This window comes from Sparus aurata, chromosome 5 (assembly GCF_900880675.1).
Source record: "Sparus aurata chromosome 5, fSpaAur1.1, whole genome shotgun sequence".
Lineage (NCBI taxonomy): Eukaryota > Metazoa > Chordata > Actinopteri > Spariformes > Sparidae > Sparus > Sparus aurata.
The window spans coordinates 31,320,451-31,345,048 of NC_044191.1; the positions used below are offsets into that span (position 1 = coordinate 31,320,451).

Consider the following 24,598-nt stretch of genomic DNA (forward strand, 5'->3'; position numbering starts at 1 on the left):
CTGAACATTGAGCGGTTGCGTTGGGTGTTAAGCTGCATGGTTACGTAATGAGCGTCACAAGTGGTTTTAACGTTTGTTGAAGAGCAGGTTGAAGTTTCAGGCCTGTTTGATCAGGTCGAGGCATTTTGTTGGGTCAGTTAATCTTGTTGGGATGCTTTGCAGTGCTGATGTGCTTTCATCAGTGAACAAGAATCATGTTTCTTAGGCGCGCTATCCAGTGAAATAAGCAGATAACTATGTTAAATGTATTGTTTCGGACGTTAACTTCCCTTCACAGCGAACACAAAGCAAAGATATGGACCCTGTCGTACATATTTGCCTACAGAAAGTACGTTTACCTGTCTTATTCTCACACTTACCTGAGTTAAGTTATCATACATAGCAGCTACACTGTTGTACTGCAGCCTTGTGTAAATAAAACCTAGCATGCCTCCAAGCTGTTGACCTTTCCATCGAGAGGCCTCTCCTACAACTCCTAATCTTACACTCAAATTAATGTTGACGAAATGATCTCATATTAAAGTCCACCTACTGGTACAATCCTCCATCACAAGCTACCGGTTTGTTCACACCTGTGGTGCCCCGGAGAACCTCTCCTGCTATTCGCTATGAAAACAGGTTGTCTGAAAGTGTTATGTCTGAATCAGAACTTGAATGATTTGTCAGCAATGAATAGTAATATTGCGTAATTGTAAAGGCATTTCTTTGTCCCGTGAGCACAAGTGGAAAAATATTTAATGATTACATCAAGACTTTTCAGTTAACAACCTTGTTGGATGTTCTATTGTTTTCTCTTCATTGCCACGCTGTGGTGTACCAAACAGACAGGGAGTTGAGTCGATGGCTGGGAACATGACTCACTGGACAAGCCCCAAAGCAAGCAGGCGTGTCAAGACTGCAAAAACTAGTAACTGCCCCACACAAATGTAAGTGTGAAAAACATTTAGCTGTAAACAACTAAAATACAAAATTAATTGAAACAGCTTACAAAAATGAAACAAAAATATGTATTAAATGTCTTTAGTTTTAGTGTTTGTCAACCACTCAGATAGCTATTCTCTGACAAACACCCCCAATATTATTAATTAAAAACAAAAAAATAAACTAATACTGATCATTTTATAACAATAAAAACTAAACACGCAAACCCACTCTGGAAAATAAGGAAATACAAAACAATACCAATAACTTTGCAACACACTTCTGTTCACTTGATAACTTCTTTGGCACCTTTGTCATGCATCACGGAGAGTTGTGCGCTGTAGATCTTCTGCGTGCCCTGTGTCAGGTTTAGTCAGAGACGTTACACGTGCACAAGCAGATTTACACAAAGTCTGGTTGCAGTTCAGATGTGCATTCTCAAGCATGTAAGCAAGTCAAGAGGACGAGGAATTCTTACAGTAGTGACCCGTAGTTACCTTTCCCCCTGACCTCACCCTCTACTGCACCGCCTCCTGCTGTGAGGCTTCTGTCACTATGGCAACCGTGACATAAGCAGCGAGCTGGTGGTCAGGTTTTGTTCGAGAGAGGGAGTGAATGAAAAGAGGAAATGGAGGATAAAAAGAGAGGCTGCGAAGGAGGGAGGGGAAGAAATGAGAGAGGGGGTGGAAGGAAAAGAGAGAGATTTTGCTGGTGTCTGTGGATACCCTCGCTCCATCGCTGTATGTTACCAGGGCAACTGCAGCATGTAGGCCTGCCTGCGATCCATCCCCTGTGTAAAGCCTCAGAGATGAAGTCGGGGCCTTTGGACAGCCGGGCCGGATCTGCACCTCAGCAGCCAGCGCCCCACCCCTAATCACCCTAACAGCGCCGCCTTCTTTTTTGGAAGCTAATTGTAAATCCATCACCACCGCATAGGGATTTGCCGTGATGTACAAAGCGAAACGCGCAGTGTGTGAGAAATTAAATATGAGAGGATCTCACTGTGTCTCATTCATTTGCACGCGTCCACCACGTTCTGACTAAGCAACTGTATCTGTGGGGTGAAGTGAAAAGCAGCATCCCAAACAGGAAACACGCCTCACTAACTTGACGGCAGGAGGAAAAAAAAAAAATCAGGATGTGACTCCCATCCTGTCACAGCAGTCAGATCTAAACATATACCGTAGGCTTTGATGGTGAAGGCTTGGTATTTTTGTAAGGGTGTGGTGCCTGTTAAAACAAAACATGGGCAGGATACATGCATGACACATTATTTCTTCCTTTCTGTACCCGGTACAACATACATTTGTACACAAACGAACAAAGCAGACTGTTGCTTTCATTAAGAATCCAACATTTCATTCGGTGTTAACTTTAAGCACGTTATCTGCTCCCTCACTTCCCTTTTTCCGCCCCGGGGAACGGCTGAGCCCTGGCCAGCGTTATTGTAATCTTTTTCCAGGTGAACTGGAAAGACTCATCCGTCGCTCTGGGCTGCCGTCACCTGTCAGCAGCCTAATTAAAGGCCCAGTCCAGCAATTTATCTTTCCAAATATAATCCTAATAGCGCTCACAATAAAACGCTGACCTTTTTTTCCTGACCAGTCTAATTAAAAAGCCAACTGATAATGGAAGTATACAGTATGCTTTATTGTGTTTTCACGTGGGCTTTTAATTATTGTTTACATGCGTGTATTATGAGTGTATAACTGCACGCATTTTAATAGTGTTTGTATGCTTGTAAATTTGACATTTACGCCGACTGTCTTGTGTACTGGCTGCACGCACGGCCACAGTTTGACGACGCTGTGGCGTCTGCGCTGTGTCTTCGGAGCTCTGTCCGGGCTGTTGAGAGCAGAGCAGTTGGCTAATGAATGACCTGTCAGAGGTAATGAGGTCCGGAGCGATGGACGCCTCATGGCTTCCTCCTCCCGACTCCACTGATTCACTGCCTCGCCTGCATCGTCTCTCTCCGTTGGACTGACTGGAGAAATGTGTCTCTCCATTATCCAGGCGTTGCGCTAAATACTGCGTTTTAGCACGCTTTGTTCTGCACGTGAAACGACTGGACCGAGGCAGATGAGGGGAAACGGGAAAGATGATGCATCAGTAATCAGTGACATTTATGGCGCTTGCTCTTTGCTCCACGTGTTTTAAGATATCGTCAGCAGCTGTTGGACTATGCTCGGCTGTTTAGGCTTCCCGTTTTACTGATTTCATAACAATGACGGATCTTCCTTTTGCCATGACACACATACTCCTAGCTGTAAGTCTACTCAACTGCAGCAGCAGACTCCACCCAGCCTGTCTCCCTCTGTGCACCTGGAATGTAAATATGGGAAAGGTGTGGCTGCGTTGGGTTTCCTGATTTGCAATTCAGGGCTGACGAAGCTGCCAGGAAGCTATTAACTTTCACACCTGTGTCGTCTTGTGTTTCACTCTGGTGATTGTTCAACCCTGACGCCAAAAAAGTAAATAAAAGCATAATGCAAGCAACTGTACAGCTCTGACTGGTTACAAGTGTCTTCTTGACATCAAATTCATAAGCATCTATTTACAAATATCAGATATTGATGAGCTAAAACATTAAATATAGTGTTTTTGTTAATCAACCCTTTTGAAAACAGCACTTTCTATTTTATTTGCGTACAAAAGCTTCCCAACTTGTCTGGAATCGCTGTTGTAACGTGACCGTGTCGAAAGCCTCTCATTGCATCCACAAAACGCACACATGTCGGTAACTTGTGTTCATGTTCTTCGATGTAACACTGTGCTACTTGCATGCAAACATGAACTCCCTCAACTTCATGTGATTATTCATCCTCCAGAAAAAGAGCCGAGAAGAGAGCTGTGGTGAAGGCAGCGGGGTTGAGATTCTAGAAAATAAGCCCTACACAGATGGACCGGGTGGGACGGGCCAGTACACCCACAAGGTCTACCATATTGGCATGCACATTCCCAGCTGGTTCCGCTCCATCTTGCCCAAAGCAGCACTGAGGGTTGAAGAGGAGTCCTGGAACGCCTACCCTTACACCCGCACCAGGTGAGGTTCGCCGCTGCAGGAAGGCCCTCCTCCACACCCCTTCAGAGCAGAAGTGAGAGTGCATTAAAACTCTGCCAAAGCTGTGCAAAACTACAACTCTTTTAGTGTAATACTCTGCGTATTGGCTGCCTGGTTTGATGAACACACATTCAAATACAAAGCTTGAAACAGAGGATGGATGGTAATTCAAATCCTACTTGTTTTTCAGTGTAATTCAGACGTGATTATGTCCAGTCTGACGTTCGGCTCTAGCTGCTGTCCTAGCCAAGAGAGAAAAAAAAATAAAATAAACCTCAGAGCAAGTTGTCAGAATATTACAGAGCCGACCATCAGATCGGCGTGCGGCCAGCGGCGCTCCCAGGCTGTTAGATGTTGATGGCCCCTCATTCTCAGGGTGTCAGTGTGTTTGTCTGCGTGGTGCCTGACAAACACACAGACGTGGAGGTGCTGAAAAGAGATGTGCCCTTGACTATACCGTCGGGATATTGATAGACTGCAAGTGCCTGTTGACACATCTATTCAACCAGTGACAGCTTTACTTCAGACGCCTCAGATGCAACAGATGGGCACGGCTCACACGTCTTCTATCTTCGGCAGCGAGAGGGTGCTGTCATTCTTAATATAATAGTTCTGATCCTGAGCCATTCGGTCGACAAAATATGTCGCCTAATGAAGGCAGATGTCAACTCGTGATGCACTCTGCGCTTCGTCGGGAAGCTTGTTCTGTTCTTTTTTACCTCACTTTGTTGCCTCTCGTCCTTCAGATACACCTGTCCCTTTGTCGAGAAGTTCTCTATTGACATTGAGACCTACTACAAACCAGACACGGGCAACCAGGCAGACGTCTTCAACTTGTCTGCAGCAGAGAAGAGGCAGAGGACTATTGGTGAGAATGTTTGGTATTAATGTGGAACCACTGCGACAAAAAAAAAAAGCTCAGATATTAAGATATACTGTAGATTGATGTGTATCACACTTCTTTAACTCTCAAAGTGCACATAGAGTTTCAAAAATAAGAGCATACAATAGCTACATTAAAGAACACCTTCTCTTGTAATAGTTATTTTTGGTGACAAGTTCGTATTAGGTTTAGTCTGACTGTGTCTATTTGTCCTTTTGTGTCTCAAACATAAGGACCAGGTGAGGCCCACTTGTGTCAGTTTAGTGGTACTGCGTATGTTTTTTTCTCTGTTGTTTGGTAGCATGCCTATTGAATATGAAGCTGCTCATAAATGAATGGTTGGAGGGCATGCAGTGGCCCAGTTACAACTTTGAATGTAATCATCTTAATCAATGAATGATTCTTGCATGTGCTCGTCAGCTTGAGATTCAGCTATTAAAGGAATTTGACGCAGGTTCTACTCGTTCACCCACACACATCAAGACGGGATATTAAAGACACGACGTCAGGAACACAATTTATGCAGTACGCTGAAAACACGTGACTCCTAATCATCTCTGGATTTGTGCTATCTTTGACAGACCCAATCGACATAGTGACAGATCCTATCCCCCCTCATGAGTACAAAGCGGAGGAGGACACGCGGCTCTACAAGTCAGCCAAGACCCAGCGGGGCCCACTGCGGGACGACTGGATAGAAGAGTACAACAATAACCCGGGGAAGACCCCCATCATGTGTGCCTACAAACTGTGCAAGGTGGAGTTTCGCTATTGGGGCATGCAGTCTAAGATTGAGCGCTTCATCCATGATGTTGGTGAGAATGCACTTATATGTTACAGTCCTTTATGTGAGGGAGTAACTTTGTATACTTTGACAGGATTGTTATGTGGAAAGCTTTTGATACTTCAAGATCTGTGTGTAATATTTTCCATCCTCTCCCCCCAGGACTGAGAAAGGTGATGGTGCGTGCCCACCGGCAGGCCTGGTGTTGGCAGGATGAGTGGTACGGTCTGACCATGGAGGACATCCGGCAGCTGGAGCTGGAAACCCAGCTGGCCTTGGCCACCAAGATGGCCCAATTCAGTCAGGCGGAGGAGGCCACAGAGGCCAACGGAGGCGCTCCGTCCCCGGACAAAGAGCAGGAGGCTAAAGAGGCGATCAGCTCCATTGAAGCTGAAGAGGTGGTCGTCAGCCAAGGAGGAGAGACTCTCCAGCCACGAGGTGTTCTCACCAAGCAGTGGTCCACTTCATCCCGATCCTCCCGCTCATCCAAGAGAGGAGGTGAGGGGCACGACATCTCCACCTGTATGACAGCGTGTGAGACTGACACCGACACTGGTGTGAAAGTTATCACAGGAACCTGCAGTCATTATGTATTTACATGGCTCTCCCTATGCAGTTTTCAGCCACTTCTGCTGAAGCTGTGCCCTGTCCTGAGCCCTCCTCCTTCCTTCACACATTATCACCTCTATATTTACACTTCATCATGCCTTATTTACCCAGTCTGCCACCTGAGTCCTTTCCACCTTAGCGGTTGAGGTAAACTAACAACAAAGTCAAACTGTTTCTTAAGTAAACGCTGCCAGTTGTGAAATTTGAGATGCTGGAAGGCAGAATGTGAAGAATTCAACAATGTCACACTTGTGCTGTTGACCCACCCAGAATTAGTCCGAGTCCAGAAACATTCTTTCCTCTGTGAACTTGAGAGGCGGCTGTTAAAAGTAATTAGCTCACTTTTCTGTCAAGAACTGCATGTTGACGACGAAAGGGATTTTAAGGAACGTACCATCAGAACAAAGATCTTTTCCATGAATCTGATCTCCCCTCTTGAAATGCGTCTTAACAAAACCTTTGCACTGCACTCCTTGAGGGTAGTTAATGTTATAGATATGATTTGCATTTCGATATCAAAAATCTCTAACCCAAACTCATAATATCCCCAAATACAAGATGTTCCATTTTTCTTCCATGTTGGTATTCCACTGGCATGCTGTGACGTCAGTACGCCCAAACCCTCCTACTCTTGCTGCCCTGTGGCGTTACCCACAATAACCACGATTGGATGATTGTACAGTATGAAAATAGAAACGATTTCCCAACCCTAATCCATGGAAACCGCTTCTGCGTCATAATTCATTCTGCAGTCTCCACGAACAGTATGCTCCAAAATGTTTTAGCCCAAACGTGGATAAATTCTCTGCTTCACGTCATCTCGTCAAAACTCTGAATCTCTACAGGAAGTATCGTAGTATCAGTGTTGAAAACTGAATGAATCCGACGCGCCTGAAGAGCTCCGAGCTGTTGTTGATTTGGTGTTAATAAAGTCGAAGCACACACTGCTTTTCTGTCCAGCGTCCGATGTTAATTTGAATGTTTTCACTCTACTCGACTGTTTTCTGCTCACGCCCCCACATGTGCTGTACTATCAAACTTACCTCGCCTCACCCAAAACAACTCGGCGGATCTCACCTGGTTATTTTTAGCAGCGGCTGTGACGTCACAAAACCACATGTCCGCACTCATCAAAACACTCATCTCCAGTGTCACCCCTACATCAAGGCAGCGCTCACTGTAGCTGCCACCTGGACCCCGACTCTCATCCAGAGTGCCTTGTTTCACCCCCGTAACTCCCCCCTGTGGTTTTCTCCTGGGCTATTTATAGCTGCAGCGCTGACATCACAGACTAGAGCAGGCTGACGCTCTTCACATTGACCCTCCCCTCCACCGCTGCTGTTTCTTTCTGTGTGCTGACAGCTACAGCTGGGTCCCCCCCCCCCCCCCTCACCAGGCTGCCCCTTAGAGCGACGCCTCCCCAATCTTCCTTCACACTAATGATATACGAAGCGGAGACTGAGGACACGTGATAGACAGGCCCCTCTTCTCGTATCACCATTTTCCTCAACTGGCATTTGGTGGTCGGTGTACATGTAGCTGGTCTGTGTTACATTTGGCCTCACTTTTCACACACCCCTCTGACCACCAAGCACTCCATCTGTGATGAAGTAATGCACCACTGAGACTGTTGCATGTTTATATAACACTGTGTGTGTGTGTGTGGGCTGGGGGAGATTGTGCAATATTTCTTTGTCATTGTGTGTGTGTGTGTGTGTGTGTGTGTGTTTTAAAAAGGGAAAGAGAGAGGCTGAAGCACATGTCCCAAAATAATGATGGATTTTTTGTTCATGTTTGGTCTTTCAGTGAGCCCGTCGCGTCACAGCATCTCGGAGTGGAGGATGCAGAGCATAGCGCGAGACTCGGAAGAAAGCTCGGACGAAGAGTTCTTCGACGCTCATGGTAACCGCAGTTTTAATTTGTTTTTCTTTTTTTTTTTTTTGGATTGCAGTTGATAGTTAGATCGGTAGTTCATTGTGTCCAGTTTTCCAAGAAGTGCCTGCTCCCCTTCTCTCCTGACTCTGCATGCATCTCTTTAACCACAGATCAGTTCTTAAGCTTCCCAGATACCCAGCATGCTTTGGGGCTGCAGTTGAAATAGGTGGGTGTGGCGGTGCGACAGCCGCGCTCTCTCTGCTGCTGGATGAGTTTGGCTGAGGACGCCGGCCGGGTGTCTCATCCTGACGTCTAGTTCAAAAATCACAATCGTCTCTCGGCCCATCAGTCCCCTCTGACCAACACATCATAACACACACACACACACACACACACACACACACACACACACACACACACACACACACACACACACTGTCCTTTACAATTCAAGATACGATCCAAGCAATAAATGACCCCCGACAAATTATTCATCAATGTTTGTGTGGTTAAATTGTTTCCGAACATTTTATCATAATGATGAAATAAGAATAAAATGATGCTCTCGTTTGTGATGTTGATACCAGTTTAGCTGCTCTCGTTAGTCTTCCACCTGTTTCAAGTGTAATAAATCTTACTCGTGTTATTTTTGATTACCTGGATATCATTAGACTGAATTGTGTTGACGTGTGATAATTTATTGCCTTTTTTTTTCATGTTTGTCCGGGTGAATTATTCCATGTTGGGTGACTGAAGTGAAAGCACATTACATTTTATGAAATGAGCTGATCAAACTTAATTAAAAATGAAGTGTACACGAGACACGGTGCATGTGAACACGAGTGTGTGTGCTCTGGTGCCTGGATGAATCACATGACGGTGGAACACAAATTAAATTTGGAAACGGGCTGACTTGGCTCAGATTGCCTCTGATATTAGATTTCTATCTTTAAAGTTTGTTTGTGGGCGCCGTCGTCCTGCAGTTATCGTCTGTTACAAACACTTGAGGTGCATCTCCAAGTTTATTTTGTACTGCCGCGTTCGCCCTTTTCTGTGTTTCTTGTCTTTTCTCAGTGCAAATAAATAAATAAATAAATAAAATGAAATAAGATAAATAAAAGGAAAGCTTCAGGAAAACTCATCAAGACCCACATTCAAGTGTGTCTACATTTCCATGGATTATTAATGGGAGGTTTGAATTTACACATGATACACGTTTCTCTTAGTGGTAGTTATTCTTCCAACAGATAAAGCTAAGTTATATTTTCACATCACATCTTTTACTTTTACTCAAGTAGGACTTTTGCGTGAAATTGGCAATAATTAAATTAAAGCAGATACATTCTATGAGTAGTACTTGAGTAAAAAGTATTAAAGTATCTGATATTAGATTTAAGTATCAACATTTTCTGCAAATGAATGTACCTCAGTATTATAAATACAAGTAATTGTATGTGTTAGTTAATTAAAAGTAAGTATATGTTATCTGCTACCACACATTTTGCAGTTGAAGCTGTAGTGAAATGTAATATACTTACTTGAATTTGTTGAAGTTCATTGATGAAATAAAGATGCCTCTTTGCCTTCACACCTTATTTTTTTTTACCCAGATTAGAACTGGCCTCTACATGTAAAGCAGTTGAGGAAGTAACATAAAAAATACTATGGAAAAAGGCATTTTAAGTTCAACGGTGTACAGGAAACACCATCTTTAGAAACACAAACAATTGATGACATTAGGCTGATGTTAAAAACAGTCTCACGCTGGTGTTTGGGTTTATGAGAAACTGGCCGCAAGCTGGTATTTAATGCACTAAAATAAAAATGATTACCATTCTACACAAAAGATGTGATATTAATTTGTAGTTTGAATAAATGGAGTCGCAACGACATTTAAACTAGATTTCCAAGCCAAAGTGAACAGAAGGTGGCTGCCTGTTTCTAAGAAATTAACATACTGGCAGTGGAACAAAAATGTCCCTAGAGAGAAATTATGGGATGAAATGGGATATTCGTTTTTAGATCCTGAACTTTCCTTTTTAAATCTCAGATTAACGTCAGTAACACAACACAATCTATCAGTATGTTTATTTAGATTCAGACGACGCAGACTAGCTTGAACCTTGTAGATAATGGTTTATTAAGTTCACCATGATAAACAAACAAACCAAAAAATGTGGTTCACTGTCCTCCACCAAGTGATCATTTATATCCATTTAGCCAGTTTATTTGACAATATCTTCTTTGGAAACTTCCTTTCTGTTGCTCAACCGTTTCATCATATAAACAAATGTAACCTATATAACACTGTTCCTCACTATAAACTGGTTATGCTGATGGTGTAATGACAGATCTGTTGGCCCAGACTGGCACGTACACTGCGGTCGATCATGATCTATCTTGTGTCGTCCCTGCAGAGGATCTCTCAGACGGCGAGGAGGTCCTCCCAAAGGAAATCGCCAAGTGGAATTCCAACGACCTCATGGACAAGATTGAAGCTGCGGAAGCCGAAGAAACTCCCGGTATGACGAAAACCACTCGCACTTTATCGCGGACAGTCACGCTCCGTCAGTACTTAAGAATGTGTCTGTGTGTTTGCAGGTGAGCTGTTCAAGGAAATGACTTTGGATTATGAAAGAGCAGCCAGTGAGGAAAGACTAGATGAGGTATGTGTGTCTGACAGCGGGTGTTTATCTACTAAACATAACTGGAAGCAGCCGTCTCTGACGCAGAACCATGTCTGACACGAATATTCCTGAAGAATCCTCTCTGGGAAATGCCCGTCAGGACTTAAAGCTTCTGTGTAACTTGATTTGATTTTCATAAACATTTGCATCAGGTTTTACAGATTGGAAGATAACAGAAGGGATGTTTGTCCCTGAGCCTCTCTGTCCTCTTGTGTTCAGATGCGCGGCTCTCTTAGCGGCAAAGCCGATAGCTCTCCCATTCCCACCATCATGATAACAAGGCACCAGTCAGTAAGTAAACATTTTGGCCCCAGTGCACTGTGGGCTACAGTAGCTCCACAGAGACCTCCCAGTCCCCCTGAACAAACCCAGTATTTACTGCCCCTGCCCGTTTTTCCCCGACGTTGACCCCGAACCCGAATCCATGTGTACACCTCAACCTCACCACCCTCTGTTCAACTCCCGTGTACTTGCAGCTGTGGTGTTGAGTGTACATGTAGTGCTTCTTTGGAGATGTTTTGTATCAAAATATGTTGTTCAGTTTAATGTAACTTGTCCTCAGGAGGTATTGTCGCTGTTTGCTGTTAGTCGAACAAGTCGTCCGGGTGGAGTGAAGGTTGGCTCTGTTCTGTTTCCCTTCATGCTTCTCTGCCCCGCTCACATTTTCTTCTGTGGTCCATGTTTGAAGAGACAGACACAAATATGACTCACAAATCAGACAAGACAAATGTTTTATTTGGCAAAACAGCTCGGACGTTACTGTTTATCTGTCATCTGCTTATGAGCATTTATTTGAATTCTCCAAGAGTCGTTCCTCATCGTCCAGGAAACGTTTCTGTTCTCAGGAGAGCTCGTCCCAGCAGTGTCTGCAGCCCTCCAAGATCCACGTGCTGATCTTGGTTCTGCACGGAGGGAACATCCTGGACACAGGCGGAGGCGACCAGAACAGCAAGCAGGCCGACGTCAACACGATTAGCACGGCTTTTGACACAGTCATGCGTGTCCACTACCCCGCTGCGCTGGGACGCATCGCCATCCGCTTGGTACCTTGCCCTGCCATCTGTGCCGAGGCCTTCTCCCTGGTGTCCAAGTAAGAGGACACATATGCACACATTTGTCTGCACGCTGCAAGCGTTGTGGGTAATGATTGAACGTTTCTGTTTATTGACTGCGATTGCCTGTTTGCTTTTGATGGATAGAGTCCAGGTGCAGCTCTCGGCCATGTCCCCCCCCCCCCCCCTTTTTCCTGTGTTTATTTCCTCACACTCCTCTCTGGACTGCCCTTCATCCGTAGAATATATTCATAATGAAATGTATTTATATTTACTCCCTCACAAAGCCTGAGCCCGTACAGCTACGATGAGGGTTGTCTGTCCAGCAGCCAGGACCACATTCCCCTGGCGGCCCTCCCCCTCCTCGCCACCTCGGCCCCGCAGTACCAGGAGGCCATGGCCACCGTCATCGCCAGAGCCAACCAGGTGTTCGCAGACTTCATTAAGTCTCTGGACGGGGCAGCTTTCTCCGGCCAGGTCAGTTTCTGTCCGGTCGCCAGGTGCCGTACGTTCTGAGTTGTCCCCGTCTCTGTCATCACTCTCAAAGTTATGTATACATGATCACAGTGTCGCAGCTGAGCCTGGCCTTGAATTTTATAGCCAAATATTTATTAATACCATTTGTAAACATTGGCAAACATTTTGTGTAGTAATAAACGCCAACATGATTTATGATATTTCCTAATATTCCTCTTTTTTATGAGCATATTCACCTTGTTTCTACTGCTGAACTGTCCTGGAGCAGCTGTATATGTGTTTTAGACGGACTTGAACTTGGGTGATTTGTTTTATTTACTTTTCGTCCGACCCTTTTCCGCTCTAGGTATGCCTCATTGGGGACTGCGTGGGAGGAATATTGGGATTCGATGCCCTGTGCAGTAGCAATCAGACAGTTAATGAAAGCCAGAACAGCAGTCGTCGGGGAAGTGTTGTCAGTGTGCAGGTAAGAGAGAAAAAACAGTCAGAAATATGTATCAACTCGCCATCTACAAATGATTTTAATCCCTCTGAAAGTTGCTCTGACATCACCCTGAAGATTTATGGGTTCTTTCTCAACATGTTTTACTGAATCGCCCCTTCAGGACCAGGACCTCCTCTCTCCTGGCATCATTGTCAACAGCGGGCACGGGTCAGCCTCTCCCACCCTGGAGGGCAGCCGCCACCTCAGCCGCAGCAACATCGACATCCCCCGTGCCGGCACAGGCGACGACAACAAGAGACAGCTGCCACGCAAGAGAAGCGACTCCTCCACCTACGAAGTGGACACAATAAAACAACACCAGGCCTTCCTGACCAGGTGTGTTGAGCGTGGGATGATAAAAAAAAAAAAAATCTTTGACAGTCCTTGTTTTCTGTACTTTTAGTCCTCATGGAAATGACTTTGTGCTGTCCTTCCAGCTTACACTCCAGTGTCCTCAGGAACGACACAGTCTCACGCAGGTCGAGCAGCAGCACTATGCTGGATGGAGGCTCTCTGGGGAAGTTTGACTTTGAGGTGTCCGACTTTTTCCTCTTTGGCTCTCCGCTGGGTTTGGTACTCGCCCTGAGAAAGACTGTCATTCCCATGCTGGATGGTAAGATCATTTGGACGCAGAACTGCAAGACTTGGAATGTAATCAGTGGTAGCAAAGTTGTTTGTGTTGCATATGACACATTATGGAAGAAGTACAGTTTATTTTGTGGCTGCAAAAGTACACAAAGTTAACTTCAGGTGGAGATGTAGCTGCATTGATTAGTCTAATGTACAATTTTTGAAAACCTCTTGAAAATTGAACACTTTTCGTAAAGTTTTGACATTTTAGAGACTAAATTATGAATCAGTTAGTCCTGAAAGTAATCATAATAGTCAGAAAAATGCTAATCGTATGTTTGGTGTGTTTATCAAGACTACAGATTATTTTTAGGATAGATGAGGGATGGGTTCGTTGATTCTTTCCTGTCCTCGCTCATGTTTTTGGTTCGCTTCCTCCCCCTAGTGGCTCAGCTGCGGCCTGCCTGTCAGCAGGTCTACAACCTGTTCCACCCAGCTGATCCCTCAGCCTCTCGTCTGGAGCCTCTGCTGGAGAGGAAATTTCACCTCCTGCCTCCCTTCAACGTGCCCCGATACCAACGCTTTCCCCTGGGAGACGGAAACTCCGCCCTACTGGGTGAGCCCTCTGCACCAACGATGTATAAAAGCCTCATTTATACAAACTTTGTAAACCTTCAGTTTTTAACTACTGTTTAGAAGAATCGATTTAGTCCTGACTTGGGTTCACATGCACAGACACAAATGTACGATTCACAGAAATGAGCTGACACTGCACACACTGACTGTCCTGTTCCCCATGGATGCATGCCATAGACAACACACGCCTTAAAAACATCTCAGTGAGTTCCTTTACGCACAGAGTAAACGTCGTCTCAAAGAAAAATGAAACATTTTTCTACCGTTTGTGCTTCAGCGTCTTTTGTGAAGCAGTTTATTCATCTGAATGTGGTCATAGTCCTGCTGGTGGTTTCTGTTTGGACTGGTCGTTATAGTGGAGTAAACCCTTTGAGCCTTCACCTGAACTGTTTGTACGGACATTTGTCTGGGATTCCCTTCCACATAGGACAGAGAAATTATTGAGCAGGATTATACTGAATGTCATTTATTTATATACAAAGTTATTGAGATTTTTGGATGCAGCTTTTATGTGCAGGAGCCACAATGGTTTAAATGCAAAATACAAACAAATGTGGACTGAAGCTGAAAATTTGGTGAATTTTGGGAACGACAACTTTTTCAGTTAATTATGACTTTGTGACTTTACGAGTCTGAAGTTCACATCATCATCACAGCCACCACTAGAGTCTAATTGTATAACACTCTTGTATGAGCAGAGCCTGATCTATTTCTGCAACTGTGTAAAAACACCAGGTTTAAACAGAAAAAACAGACATGCAGAATTTAATGTTAATATAAAAATTTGAATGTCAGTGTTATGGATGAGGCTTTAGTGAGGTTACTAATAAGCGGAGGATATTTTCCTGAGGCAGACGTGATGGTTGATAAGCTGTACAAGCTTGAAGATTGGACTGAAGGATTCAGACGAAGGTTGAGTCTTGTGTAGCAGATACTGAAGTGTTCGATACCGATAAAGTCTTTATATCAAATACAAGATAATTTTTGAGATACCATGCAATCTGAGCATAGAGTTATGTGATAGTATTTATGTGATCAGCTGTTGAGGTTTTAAAGAAGTGGGCTCGACTGAGGGCTTGACTCTGCTTTCTTGTCCCATGTTCTGTTGTTCTTGCTTCATATGTTTTTGTGTCTTCCCTGTCTTCTTTCTTTCTTCCTCTTTTGGCCTCCTGTCCCCATATCTGCGTACGTGACTCTCTACCTCCAAACCACTCTCCCCCTCCCTCCCTCCCTTTTACCTCCTCTGCCCCCCCTCTGCCCCTCCACCTTCCCTCTGTAGTGGAGACAGTCCAGAGCAACGCTCAGCTGCTACTTGACAGTGGGCCTCCACTGTCCTTTCGCTGTCAGGAGACCATCAGTGAGACCTGCATCCCTGTGCCTGTGCTAAACTGGCAGGAGGGCCTCCTGAAAGCCACACCCGCCACTATGGAGTGTGTGTAGCCTCTCCCATTCACCCGCATCTGTCCTCACGCCCCATTCGCTGTGTTTCTTTTGTCCGTCCGATCCATCCTTATCGCTGTCACGTCCAAGATGCTCAGATTTAAACCCACCAATGAGTATTCCCATTGCCCATTCTGATCAGGCCGGACAAACATATACGTTTAATTTAAATGACTAACTTTGAAACAGCCTTCTATCCTGGTTACTTCTATTCTCGGTCTCTCAACTATTTCAAAATAAAACAAAATTGTAACAACTTGCCATGGAAGTACTTTTGGAAAATCTGACAAGCATCTCATGTGGTGTTACATTTCATCATTGCCATCATATATCCATGTCAGTGTTTGCAGGACAAAAGCATTTGTGTTTGTGCTGTGGTTTTTAACCGGGTTCTATTGTGTATGCATCGTCTCCATATTATTATAAGATTAATGATGTCAGCGGAGGTTATTTTCCACTGTCGTCTGACTTTCAGAGAGGTTTGATGTGAAGATCGTGCCGCCTGTGATGTTGTGTTTGCATAGTGTGCTGTGCGTAGAGCTCCATCTGTACATCCTGGATACACTGTCCTATGTTTCTCCTTGTGATAATGGTCAGAGGTCATCTGATTTTAATATATATAGCACAATGCCTGCAAAACCCAAAGGACCATGACATGATACTACATCACTATTAGATAAAAAAAAATCACCTTCATATGAGATGCTGACATGTGGGTGTGACTGTAACAGATGTGGACATTTGTGATCTTACATTCACGAAGCGTTTTTTTATGTACTCATGCGCCCAGTTACAGAAATCTGACCTCGGCCGCCACGTGGCCGCCTTCTGGTTTCACATGTCCTCTGAAACCATGGTGCCTGCCCGCCGTCACATTCCTCTCCCACCACCCCAAACCCACGTCTCCCTCCCCCCCCCCCCCCCGCCCTCCATCACTGTGAGTTCCCCCCTTACCTGTGTCTCTGTCTAATGGGATCTCCTTGTTTCGGCTCAATAGCGGATGTTGTTCAGTCTCATGGTGGTGTCTTCATGGACAGTTCGTACCCCTCATCCCCCGTAACGGGCCCCCTCTCCCGGGGCCAGCGGAGGGCCAGTGAGGTCAGCATTGCCAGCCAGGTCTCAGGAATGGCAGACAGTTACACTGCCTCCAACATAGCCAACAGTAAGTGTTCTCAACACCAACCAGCCTCTTTCTCTCTCTTCCTTGCACTCACACAAACACTGGTAGTTATTCTCCTTCCCCCCTCTTTCTCTCCACCTTACTTTTCTCCCTATTTTCTCTCTTTTTTTCCGACTCTCCTCCTTCACCTTCTCTCTCAAACCCCCCCTCCCCACCGTTACTCTGACTCTACACACACCCCACGCCACAGCTGGAGCAGTCTTCTCGGCCTGATAGACGTGAATTCCCCACTCCTTTTTTTTCTACTTCTTCTGCTCAGCCCGACGCGACACCTGCATTTATAACGAGGCTGTTTCCTGTTGAAATTTCAAAGTCCCAGTTTGAGCGGGTAGAGTCCCGAAGGGCAGCGAGTTTAGCGCCACTTTTCACTGTCTGTCTTACTCTTATCCACTGTCTAAATGTAAATGCAATAAACGAGTGCTGCATTTATCTAATGTTGCGATGCATGTGGACACCTGCCTCCCTCAGCCATTTCCTGCATTGTCCACTCCCCAGTGCAGTGTTTGCTGAGATGACCGGTACTCTGTTGTGTTTTATGTGAGACTGTCCTTCGAAGTCCTCCCCCCCTCCCTCCTCTCTATTTCACTTTTGTTCCCAAAGCATTTATTTGTACTTCACTTAATCGTTCTGCACGCTGCTGATTTAGCACCGACAGCGTAACCCCCCGGAGCTGCACGTCAACTAAAACACGCCAGCAGAGCACGAGGAGGACGTTCAACAGCAGCAGCGCCGCCTTAACTGTACTAACAATTATGTTTCAGCTTCGACTTTGTCAGCTCTGTTGTTGCAGGCGGCTTACTGACTCTGGATGCATCCCAACATCCCTCCTCAAACTGTTTAAACTGTCATAAACCATGCCATACGAACATGCATCCTTTTTTTCATATGATTTCTTTCTGTGTGTTTTTCTCCCCCGTAGCCAATTCATACCAAATTAACCAATCCAAAAAGTTCAGCCTCTTGTCCCAACTCGCCTTGTCGTCACAAACCAAATTCTTCCTGAAAAGTCCTCCTAAGTCCCGTAAGAAAGCAGGGGCCGGCCAGGCCGCAGGATTTCCTGATGCTCATCTAGCGGCAGAGCTGGACAGTGAGGCAGAGACTAGTGAAGGTCAAAGTCCCCTTGGTCAGTACGAGAACTGCCTGTCACCCGGGCTGGACTTTGCTATATCCGATCTGGTCTCTCTGGACTCCCAGGCGGAAGTGGAGCAAGGTATTTCTCTAAGGGAGGGGACATCCACGTGAGAAGCTTTTCTCTCTGTGCTGGTTTACACTGTGTCAAAATCCAAAACCTCAATGCTGCTCTTCCAGAAAGCCTCTTTTCCCTTCCCTCTATTCGTATTCTTTCATAATTGATTCATAAGGAAACAAGGCAGTCACTTTCAAAACTGAGGAATAGTGCATAAATCGGGACCTTCCTTTTGTTTTCAAATCCATAATCCTGACTAACATACTAACGTAAATCCTCACCTTCCGTTGCTCATATAATCACGTGTCATCTCTTAACTGTGTTTTTTGCTTCCTCCTGCATTTGATTTTTCTGTAATTAACATCATAAACTCCTGATTTCCTTCGTTTAGCTGAAGAACTGCTGGGATCGGTGTTGATTGTGGTTTAACACTGAAATTGTCTTTTTCTTTAGCGGGGCATCACATACCTCGCGGTAGATTTGTGCAGTTTCGTCTTACATCTCTGCGCTGTATTCACTTCATTCCCGTCATAGTTGCAGCACGTTGGTGGGGCACGAAGCGGCTGGACTTTGCCCTGTACTGCCCCGATGCATTGACCGCTTTCCCCACTGTGGCTCTACCACACCTCTTCCATGCATCCTACTGGGAGTCCACAGATGTTGTGTCGTTCCTCCTACGACAGGTAAGTCAGCTTTCAGAAACCGCCATTCGTTACGCGAACCAGCGCTATGTTAGTCCTCGTCAGAGATGCTGAAGAAAAGCCATTCAAATGTCTCCCGTAGGTCATGAGGCATGAAAACTCCAGCATCCTGGAGCTCGACGGCAAAGAAGTGTCTGAATTCACCCCCTCCAAACCTCGAGAGAAGTGGCTCCGAAAGAGGACTCATGTGAAGATCAGGGTAGGGATCAGACGCAGAGACGCTTTTCTCAGAATCATTCTTTTATTCCCATCCAGTGGCGGTTCTAGACCAGTTTTAATAGGGGGGCCAGGTTGGGGCCGCCTTTTTTGTTAGGGGGCACATACAACCCGGAAAAAAAGATAAATCCCTCATTCAGACAAAGCAGTGTTTACAATTTCAACAATTTTGATTGGGTAGTAAACTGCTGAGACACTTTATTTCTGCCTTTCCCTTCAGAACAAAATCATTGCAAGAAATCTGTCATTGTATTATTAATGCAAACTCCCTGTCAGGGGGCCACAGGGGGGTCCAGACTCGGAGTTACGGGGGCACTGGCCCCTGTTGGCCCCCCCCCTAGAACCGCCCCTGTTCCCATCCATAAAATCAGCATCGATATTGTTGTATCATCAAATAAGCGTGCATGTTTCGTTCACTCCTTTGACAGAACGTGACTGCCAACCACCGTGTGAACGATGCCGTGTTTACAGAAGACTCCCAGCAGGTTGTGACGGGTCGCTTCATGTACGGTCCTCTTGACATGGTCACTTTGGCCGGGGAGAAGGTGATCACTCTTTTGTCATCAAAGCAGCACACATGCAGACTGCTGTCAGCAGTGCTTTGGTAATTTTGTGCTCAACTAAGGTTTTGTATTCCTGGGCAGGTTGACCTCCACATCATGACCCAGCCTCCGTCAGGAGAATGGGTGTACTTCAACACAGAGGTGACCAACAGCAGTGGCCGTGTGTCTTTTGTCATCCCAGACGACAGACGTCTTGGCATCGGGGTCTACCCGGTCAAAATGGTTGTCAGGTACAACAGCGGCCTGAAAAGAAAACAACGTCACCTGCTCTTTGCTTTTCTCCGTTTTCTTACTCTCCTTTCATCCTCCAGGGGCGACCACACATTTGCAGACAGCTACCTGACCGTTATTCCGAGAGGCACCGAGTTCGTGGTCTTCAGCATCGACGGGTCATTTGCTGCCAGCGTGTCGATCATGGGCAGTGATCCCAAAGTGCGGGCAGGAGCCGTGGATGTTGTCAGGTACCTCGCTGCTGCTCGGCTTCTCACGTTTTCATGGGTTTGAAACGAGAGCCTCTTTTGAACTGAAGTATATTCGCTTGTAGCATTGTTTTTTTTAATTCTGATCTCCTGTTCCTTTATCATTCCAGGCACTGGCAGGATTTAGGCTATCTGATCATCTACGTGACAGGACGACCTGACATGCAGAAGCAGCGGGTGGTTGCTTGGTTGTCTCAGCACAACTTCCCTCACGGTATTGTCTCCTTCTGCGACGGCCTGGTCCACGACCCGCTGAGGCACAAGGCCAACTTCCTCAAAACCCTGACAGAGGTTAGACTGGGAGGATGGGAGGATTGGGGGGGGGGGGAGTCTTTAGTCATCTTTAGAAGTAGCGTAGTTTGTCTATGTGTAGTCTTGATCTTTGTGGAATCAATTGTTTAGAAAACACACAATACCAACCAGTTCCCATGTTCATTTGACTGGTTCCAGGCCCACCTGAAGATTTTCGCTGGCTACGGATCAACCAAAGACATCTCAGTCTACACCGCCATTGGTCTCCCTTCCTCACAAATATACATCGTTGGAAGACCCTCCAAGAAGATGCAGCACCAGTGCCAGGTACCATTTGATTGTTTTACGCGTAGCTTGAAGAAATACCAGACTAACCTAACCTTCAGTGAAACTTTTAACTCATTCAGCTAAATAAAAGAATAATAGAAGTGATCCAGAATGTACTAAATCTCTGATTCTTCATAGCTGACAGTCTGTCTCTGCTCTGCTCATCTCAACAGTTCATCACAGAGGGATACGCGGCTCATTTGTCCCAGCTGGAGTACAACCACCGCTCTCGGCCAGCCAAGTCCAGCAGCGCACGCATGGTGCTCCGCAAAGGCAGCTTCGGCTTGGGCGCGAACAGCGACTTCCTGAGGAAGAGGAACCACCTGCTGCGCACCATCTCCTCCCAACCGGCCCCCAGCTCCCCAACGGGCAGCATCCACAACCGACCAGAGCGCACGCAGAGCCAATCAGACGGGGAGCGGCTGGAGAGCGTTCACAGCCACAGCCAGGGAGCGACGCAGCGCAGCATGAGCATCACAGCCAGCTGCTGGGGTCGCAGCAGCAGCACCAAGCTGGAGCCTGGCGTTTTCAGCCCCAAATGAGATTAGCAAGACAATGTCCCTTCTGGAGAGCGACTTAAAAAAAAAAAATACAGGGCTGAGGAAGAGACTCCTGACAAATACACAAGCAAAGAGTAAGAACAGTTTGCACCAGATGGGTAAATACCACAAGATAAACAACAGGTGCTACTAACAGCTCTTTATAAAAACTAATGCCAGTCACACTCAACACCAATATTTATGGACAGGGGCTGTATTTATTACAAAACACACACACACACACAACTCAACAGGCATTTCAAGCATCTTCCTGAAACAGGAACATGCACACAAGTAGTCATAGCTTATATTATAGGAATCTAGACTGTTTCTACTGTTTAGTAAATATTTATCAGTCTTGAATACAAGGTCAGCTTTTCCTCCTACTACAGGCTTTTAGACTGGAGAAGGTCACACATACAAGCGCCCCCATGCGAGAACACAAACCGGTTACAAGTCGGCCTGTGTCAGATCCAAGATACTGCGCTGTAACCGCCAACTGCAAGCACAACAATTACTAAAGAGATCAACTTTGAGCATTATGGTTTGAAAACTGTCCTTTTCACGTGATAATCAGATGAGTTCAGGTCTTGGAGCAGAGCCGAGAATCGGGTAGAACTGGACTGTGTTTGTTTTCCCAGGTGTGACCGAACAAACACACAAGCATTTAGGCAAATATGTATCTCTCCTGTATTTTCTTTAGGACAAGCGTCATCATTTCCAAACATTTAAAAACAATGTGACATGAAATGATTCGGGAATACTTGTTGCGTCGACTAAATGATCACCAAACCACACAGTCCAGTTTCGCTCGCTTCGCACTCGTCCCTCAGACCAAAGAACCGTCCGGACATCACACGACGCAAACAGCGAAACGACCCTTTAACTATGTTTGCAGCTGAAACTTGTTCCTGGGATTTTTTTAGCTTTTCACCACATGTGATCATAGTGCACTGACAGTAATATATGACTCAGCTATAGGGAAAAAAAAACTCCTACTACTGAACGTTAACGTGCCAAAGCAAACGGTGTAGAATGATACGCTGTTCATGACGAGGGAGGAAATGATTTCGGGTCTCCTGTGTAAAAATGGAATGGAGTGTGTAAGTATGTAAGAATGCCTTAACGAGGCTTGTACATAATTGTTATATTTACAGTGCAGATCTGGTATCTGGTCCACTGAAGACCAGTTTTAAGTGTCTTCTTTACTCCGGGGTTAAACACCACCTCATTCAGGATACACTTTATTGATTGATTAAGATAATTGTTGTTATTTAAGACTATAGATATTTTAAAATGTATTGATTTTGTGAACAAAAATGTGTTTTAAGATTACTTTAGCTATATTGTTTTTTTTTTTATTTTATTTTATTTCTTTGACCTTCAGTTGCAGCAGCCAAAACTCAAAGAGGTCTTTGCCTGGCACAGTATTGTATTTTTATGATTTCTCTCTTGCGGATCACCAGAATTGTATCAACAGAACTTCTATATCTCGTGTCATATATTGTATGTTTGTTATTATCTATTTTGGAAATTCGGGATATGGCTTCTCTCCGGTTATCCCACGGCTGTAAATGAGGCGTTGAATGTGCTCATAGATAATCCTCCTTAGGTTAAGGTCTCTTTTCTCTGTTCTGCTGCGCCTTTTTAGAGGAAGAACAATCTGCAAATTGTAAATTCTGTACAATATGCTGTCAGAAGTAGGTACACACGGAGCTAGGATTTACTTTATGCCGTTTCGCCGTTTATTTCCGAAAAGGGGTAGAAATGTGTGTGATGTATTCATTCACAGAATGATGTTTATTTGTCCCTCTAACAGGCATGTACAGAGCTGACTGCAATGGACCAATATGGGCTCAAATGTAAGGGGAAACGTGCAATATTACTCAACCACACCGCAACATCAGGCAGACCGTGTTGAGTGAATGTCACTTTGCACTGACAATCAGCTCGACAGGCGTAAGTGCTACTGACGTCAAATTGCAGAGGGTACCTGAACGCATCTTACCAGTCAACAGAGGCACAGAAGAAGTGATCATGGTTTGAAATATTACAATAAGCGATCTTAACTTTGTTTATGTTCTTGAGTGAAGGCCAAGATAAAGTCACTTAATTTAAAAGTGACACATGATCACACTCGGTTCACTCGTTCCATCTGTCCTGCAAACAAATCCAAACCTTCCCGGAGGTTTTGGTGTTTACTTCTTGACTGTTTCGGAGTGGTACAACTTTAAGGTCCAGTGCGTAGGATTTAGGGGCAGAAGCGGAATATAATATTTTTCACGTAATGTGTTATCACCTGAAAACTCGTGCTGGAATTTCCGAGTTTAACTTTCTAGATTCAGGTTTCTGAGCGCCACCAAAAGTTGACGAAAAATCTTGGCCTACTGTGACAAAATGATCTTCAGCAACGTTATACCTCAGGAGTTCAGCCCCCCTTGCGTACATAAAACGAAAAAGAGGAAGAAAACAACATGAGGTAACAGCCAAAATACAAATACTGTTGTCTAAAACGCAGCATTTGTGCATTTCGCTTCGTTTTCGTTACCATAGAACGAGCCGTTCATGTCTACAGAGGGACCAGGCTCTCTTTTACAGACTCTGCTGTGTCGCACCACCGTGTTTTTCCACAGAAGCCCAGAATGGAGGGTGAAAAAAGGGACATTCATTTGGTTGCAATCTGCCACCAAATCCTGCACACCGGACCTTTATAAAGATCATGTTGGAGGCTGTAGTTTGTGCCATTGTTGAACTGTATTGCGTTCCACTGAGTGGTGTTTCTATTATTCTGGCTATCCCTTTTTTAATTAATGAGGGGAAGCTTAAATCTCATGGCTGACATACCTATAACTTCTCCAACCAGGACTTATTTCTAGCCACCCGGTGAAGAAAGGTGCAATGACCTGCTGTACTACTGTCCCTCTGCATTTTGACCACTTCAAAGATTCGGCTTGAAGCCATATATCGAGAGAGAAAAAAAAGAAAAGCTGCTGATAAAAACACAAGCTGCGTGCACATTAATAGTAATAATAAGACAAAAAGGACGAACGACGCTGAAAACGATGCACTCATCCTGAAGTCTTTAACTCCCCCACCTTATTCCCTCCCTCAGAGATCTGGATTACCTGGATGATAAAATCCAGAGAATGTAAAGCAGTGCGGTTATCCTCTGGGCAGACAGACACACACATTACCAGAGGCCTTACATTTCCCTTTTTTGCCTTACATTGGCCATTGTGTTGCGAGGCCTAGAATGAACGCTGCTCACTCCTGAATTGACTTCACAAAAAGGACAGACTGTTCATGTAGACCTCAATAGGAAAAGGCCATATTTTCTTAAAAAAAAAGGCTTTGGCTTGTTTTCCCTTTTGAAGGAAATGTACAAAAGGAGAGATCAGTTTGACGTGTTTCCCCACCACTAGGCAGACCATCACTATCTCAAGCTTCGTTCCCCGGGGTTAATGCAATGCCACAACTGTTAGATCAACAGTTAGCATTTATAGGCTGTATATATACACACACACACACAAACACACACACCACATACCTTGGTAAATATTTTCATTGTACAGGGTGTGTCTCTTGTAGGTTTTGGATAACTTCATTTTATCCATTCCCTTGTGTTTTTATGTACAGTGTATAAAGAACATATAAAGAACAACTCAGTCATTTTGGC

General features: G+C 45.0%; 1 protein-coding gene across 8 annotated transcripts in view; it reads left to right on the forward strand.

Moving 5' to 3' along the window:
- The window catches only part of LOC115582244 (membrane-associated phosphatidylinositol transfer protein 2-like), a 45,778-nt gene extending 21,195 nt beyond the window's left edge, over positions 1-24,583 (forward strand). For 3 of the 8 annotated variants that reach the window (XM_030418070.1, XM_030418071.1, XM_030418072.1), the window contains exons 3-27: positions 3,750-3,964; positions 4,729-4,850; positions 5,099-5,104; positions 5,447-5,680; positions 5,812-6,147; positions 8,065-8,160; positions 10,551-10,655; positions 10,735-10,799; positions 11,666-11,910; positions 12,160-12,349; positions 12,696-12,815; positions 12,955-13,169; positions 13,271-13,446; positions 13,849-14,019; positions 15,319-15,471; positions 16,477-16,641; positions 17,579-17,869; positions 18,380-18,528; positions 18,629-18,745; positions 19,191-19,307; positions 19,407-19,555; positions 19,637-19,786; positions 19,915-20,095; positions 20,255-20,383; positions 20,557-24,583. In XM_030418070.1, the coding sequence (XP_030273930.1) occupies positions 3,750-3,964; positions 4,729-4,850; positions 5,099-5,104; positions 5,447-5,680; positions 5,812-6,147; positions 8,065-8,160; positions 10,551-10,655; positions 10,735-10,799; positions 11,666-11,910; positions 12,160-12,349; positions 12,696-12,815; positions 12,955-13,169; positions 13,271-13,446; positions 13,849-14,019; positions 15,319-15,471; positions 16,477-16,641; positions 17,579-17,869; positions 18,380-18,528; positions 18,629-18,745; positions 19,191-19,307; positions 19,407-19,555; positions 19,637-19,786; positions 19,915-20,095; positions 20,255-20,383; positions 20,557-20,925 (4,266 nt within the window). In that variant the 3' untranslated portion in view covers positions 20,926-24,583. Of the gene's footprint in view, positions 1-3,749; positions 3,965-4,728; positions 4,851-5,098; positions 5,105-5,446; positions 5,681-5,811; positions 6,148-8,064; positions 8,161-10,550; positions 10,656-10,734; positions 10,800-11,039; positions 11,112-11,665; positions 11,911-12,159; positions 12,350-12,695; positions 12,816-12,954; positions 13,170-13,270; positions 13,447-13,848; positions 14,020-15,318; positions 15,472-16,476; positions 16,642-17,578; positions 17,870-18,379; positions 18,529-18,628; positions 18,746-19,190; positions 19,308-19,406; positions 19,556-19,636; positions 19,787-19,914; positions 20,096-20,254; positions 20,384-20,556 lie in introns of all 8 variants that reach the window. The other 5 variants (XM_030418078.1, XM_030418075.1, XM_030418074.1 and 2 more) reach the window with 5 other exon arrangements.
- The last annotated feature ends 15 nt before the right edge of the window (positions 24,584-24,598 follow it).